The sequence below is a fragment of the Vipera ursinii genome, assembly GCF_947247035.1.
Source record: "Vipera ursinii genome assembly, chromosome: Z".
NCBI classification, from domain to species: Eukaryota; Metazoa; Chordata; class Lepidosauria; order Squamata; family Viperidae; genus Vipera; species Vipera ursinii.
In genome coordinates this window covers 28,223,691-28,227,897 of record NC_139517.1, presented here as the reverse complement: position 1 = coordinate 28,227,897, position 4,207 = coordinate 28,223,691, and the positions used below count along the sequence as shown (strand labels likewise).

Here is a 4,207-nt window from a genome sequence, read left to right as displayed (position 1 = left end):
GATGCCATTCACAATATCTGCAAGGCAATAAGCCACCTAACCCTGAAGGAAGGAATGCCTCTGTGATAGTGTGAAAGCTCATTTGAAAATTGTACCGTAATTGAAGATGGAGGGTCATAGTTGTCAAAAAGGAAGGAAAGGCTATTGTTACATTTTCAGAGGCACTTTTATTGTTTCTCCTGATGTTATATATTGAACAAAGTTTAAGCCAGGATGCTCTATGGCTCATCTTTGTTCTCTTCTTTCCAGATCAGAATTATGGATTCAAGAAGGGTTCTTCTGATGCTCATCTGGTTGACATCTTCATGTCAGTTCTGGAGGACATCAGGAATGACAGACAGGTAAGGAGCAAAATCACTATTGGATGTGATTAAAGAAGAGACCTACAAGAGAAAAGATTCTCCTGCATCAACTTTATAAGACTGAAACTGTAAAGAAGTTTTCCTACTTTTTCTTGCAGGCAGCCACCCCCTCCTGCTGTTTCCTTTCTGGAACAATTCCTGAAGATTGGTGGAAGAGTAAATGGTAGAGCCACTCGGGAATCTGATCTGGAAATAGAGGAAAGACCCTCCACATGGGCACGATTGGTCCAAGAAAGAGATCAACTGAACTTGCTTAGGAGGTAGGTGTAATGAACTGTGTTTTCACAACAGGATTACCCATGACTAAGCTGACCATGGTGCATAGTCTGTAGCAAATTGATGAATTAATACAAATTTTGTTTTATAAAATTACCTTGGTTTACATATTGGGATAATATATGGAATCAGTACAGAAGAAGATAAAATTAGAACTTGCCTGCTATTAGACATTGTGTGATAACTCTCTTATTTTTTATATAAATATCATTTTAAAAAATAGAGTCAGAGAACTTGGTATTGTCAAAAAGTGTTGATACATATAACATGGTTTGAAGCTGACTTCTGGAGACTTCCCCAGAAGTTGTCCATTTCTTCCCGCGCCCTATCTCCTCCATGTCTTCAATCAGCATTGCTAACATTCAACAAAAATGATTGCATTTGGGCAGCATGATTTTAGGCTAATTTGGGGAAATTTATTTAGGATGGGAAAGATAACAAAGCCTTATAGAAACCTCCTTCTCTTGTTCCCATCCTAAGCCCACATCCCGCCCCATTCATCCCCATCACTTTCAGTACCATAGCATCATCAGATGTGGCCTTGGGAAGGCTGGAAAGCCCAATTATATTTTCTGCCCCTTCAAATGTTACCCACTTGGCACTCATAATGAAAGATTATTAAACCCTAGCTAACATTATATACCACATATAATCTAATAGTATTTTGTGTCAGAAAAAAAGAAGCAAAATGCTTTCTGCAGAGTGGCTTTCTATGTTCCCCTCCCCTGTTAGTGAGGTTTTAATTCCTCCTTCAGTAGGCAAATACATTATTGGTGAAATTTATTGGACAGTGTGTGTAAATAATTAGGGACTCTTAATAACTTTTCACGCACCTGCTAGGGACAAGGATCCTCATCCCAAACTGCAAGCAAGCCTACAATAGAAAACAACAAGCTACATGAATTGATTGTTGGAATCTGGATAAGGTTCTTCTTATGGTTGCAGTAACTTAACCACTTGCTTTAGCTACTAGAAGATGGATGAGATGTTTCCCAAACTGAAACTCTATGAATATGCTAAAATATAAAGAGAACTATAGCCATGCTTGTTTAGAAGGTTGGAGGCTGAAGTTTGGAGTGCCCTGAGTTAGCAAACCATCTAAGTCTTCTTGGCTTCCTAATTTCTAGGCAATTCCACCACCACCCCTAGAATGGGATCTGAGATGCATAGATTGAGATAAAAAGCTGGTCCTAGCTTTATAATAATGTGATTTCAAACCCTAATCACACCCAATCCCAAATTTGAGAATATAAGTCATTAGTTCTTGCGTCTTCCCATTTTAAAGGCATTCATAGTGTGGGGCTCTGGGTTCAACCTAGCACCCTCCATGAGACTCCAGCATTTTCCCATTCTCTTTCTTCCAGCAGCTCTGTTCCTGGACACCGTGTGCCCCGACAGCTGTTAGCTTCACCTCCTGCACGTGGATGCCACCTTGGCACTTGCCAGATCCAGAACCTGGCCAATCTACTTTACCGCTATGGGGGTAATAACCAAAAAGAAGAATCCCACAAGAACAACAAGGGAATAAATGATCCCATGGGCTATGGGCGTAGGAAACGCAGGGCAGCTGGCCATGGAGTATCCAGTCCCACTTAAAAGTTGTTCTGCAGATGAGAGTAAGATGGGCACCCACATGAATCAGGTTCTGGACACCTGTAAAGATCAGAGAAACAGGCTGGATGATCCTAGCGCTCAGAGGCTATGCTATGAAACAGCAGTGGACATTCTGGGTGAATATGGCCATTATCTGAGATGTAGGATGGCGATTTTCTTCTGTCTTTTACCTCCATCTCAGTGTAGATTAGGTCCTTTGTGTCTTCCTGAAATTTCAAAAGCATGCAGTCTTCAGAGAGGCTGCTTGTTTTTGCTCTGGCTTGAGCTGTTCTAATAGAGTGGGAATTACATTTGCACCAAGAGCCTGCTATCCATTGGGGTACAGAATGCACATGCATATGCTCTAATAAGCCACAGAGGCAGATAGAAAATGGGTTTGGAATTTCCAGATAGATAATAAAACAGCTTGATTTGTGGGATGCAAAAGAGAAATTGATATTACCACCTTAGCACTGTGGACCTGGTGGGAGGAGGTTTTAATCAAAGAGTTCCCCTGAGGCATTTCTGACTTGTTGGATTCTGTGTTTCATCGGTGCATAATGTATTTGTTTTGAGAGGAGTTTGTAAGTAAACAGACTGATCAATTTGGAGTTGTAAATGGTGTTTTTGTGCCTATCTCCACACTGTATAGCTGAAAAGAGTGGTTGAGAATGCATCCTCTTTTGTGTTTCATCTGTGTAATTTAGTAAAAAGAAGGACCAGGGGGTGACATGATAGCAGTGTTCCCATATTTGAGGAGCTACCACAAAAAAAGAAGCATTCAACTTATTTTCCAAAGCACCAGAGGCAAGACAAGAAGAAATGGATGGAAACTAACCAAGGAGAGAAGCAGCTTAGAACTAAGGAGAAATTTCCTGACAGTGAGAACAATTAATTAGTGGAACAGCTTGCCTTCAGAAGTTGTGGGTTCTCATTGGAAGCTTTTAAGAAGAGATTGGACAGCTACTTGTCTGAAATGATATAGAGTCTCCTGCTTGAGCAGGGGGTTGGACTAGAACAGAGGTCCCCAACCTTTTGGGCACCAGGGACTGGTTACAGGAGAGAGGCTTTTCCACAGACTGGAGGTGGCTTGGTTTTGTATGCTGCCTGCATCCTGTGGATGCGGCTTTCCTTGTTTGTGCAAACTGGTTGCTGGCATGCTGCAGCCGGGTACTGGTCTATGGACCAGGGGTTGGGGACACCTGGAATAGAAGACCTTCAAGGTGTCTTCTAAATCTGAAATTCTATGTTCTATGGGACAAGAAAACAACTTTGAATAATTCAGTGCTTAAAAATCTATGAGCATGTCCCAATAAATTTGACAGCATATCCTACAATTACTTTTTCCCCACTGGTCCAGTGTCTCTAATTCATACAAATGTGCAAAAATAAAAGAAGCCTATATATGCAAAATGCTTTAATTTGAATGATTATTCAAAATATAATTCAGCAAGGTACAAAATAACAGAGCCTGAAAAATGCCTTAGAGTTTGTGCAGACTCATGAAATATGGACAGACTTCCTTGCCAGTTGTTAAACTGGGGAGGTATGACAGACCACAGCAGGTTGGGAAAAGCTGTCCCAGAATTACAAGACATTCATCCCCACCCCCCAACGTAACTACTTTAAGTATAAAGAAGCAAGTGAACTACAGAAAGTAGCTTCAGTTTTCCCACTAACTCACTGTAACAATGAATTTAAAGCCCCCACATGAAATTATGTCTATTGAATCCAAAAAATGTTCTAATAAACAGGGAGAAGCAACTTCAAGTTGTCCCACACACACACATACACACAGCAACTGTGCAGGCCTGAACAAGCTATTCAAATGCATGATGTGTCTATACCTACAAAGATCAGAATTGTACAAGCCATGGTATTCTATCATATTCTCTGTGGCATATTATTGGGAGTGAAAGTTGGATTTTGAAGAAGCAAGATAGGAAGAATATTAACATGTTTAAACTTTGATGTTG

The 4,207-nt window shown here is 40.6% G+C and overlaps 1 protein-coding gene across 1 annotated transcript; it reads left to right on the top strand.

Annotated features, from left to right (window-relative positions):
* The first annotated feature begins 271 nt into the window (after window positions 1–271).
* LOC310648581 (uncharacterized protein) lies at window positions 272–3,052 on the top strand. Its single transcript, XM_083376485.1, has 3 exons — window positions 272–341; window positions 461–622; window positions 2,006–3,052. The coding sequence occupies exons 1-3, from the start codon at window positions 283–285 to the stop codon at window positions 2,232–2,234; spliced, it is 450 nt and encodes a 149-aa protein (XP_083232611.1). The 5' UTR covers window positions 272–282; the 3' UTR covers window positions 2,235–3,052.
* Window positions 3,053–4,207: the final 1,155 nt, after the last annotated feature.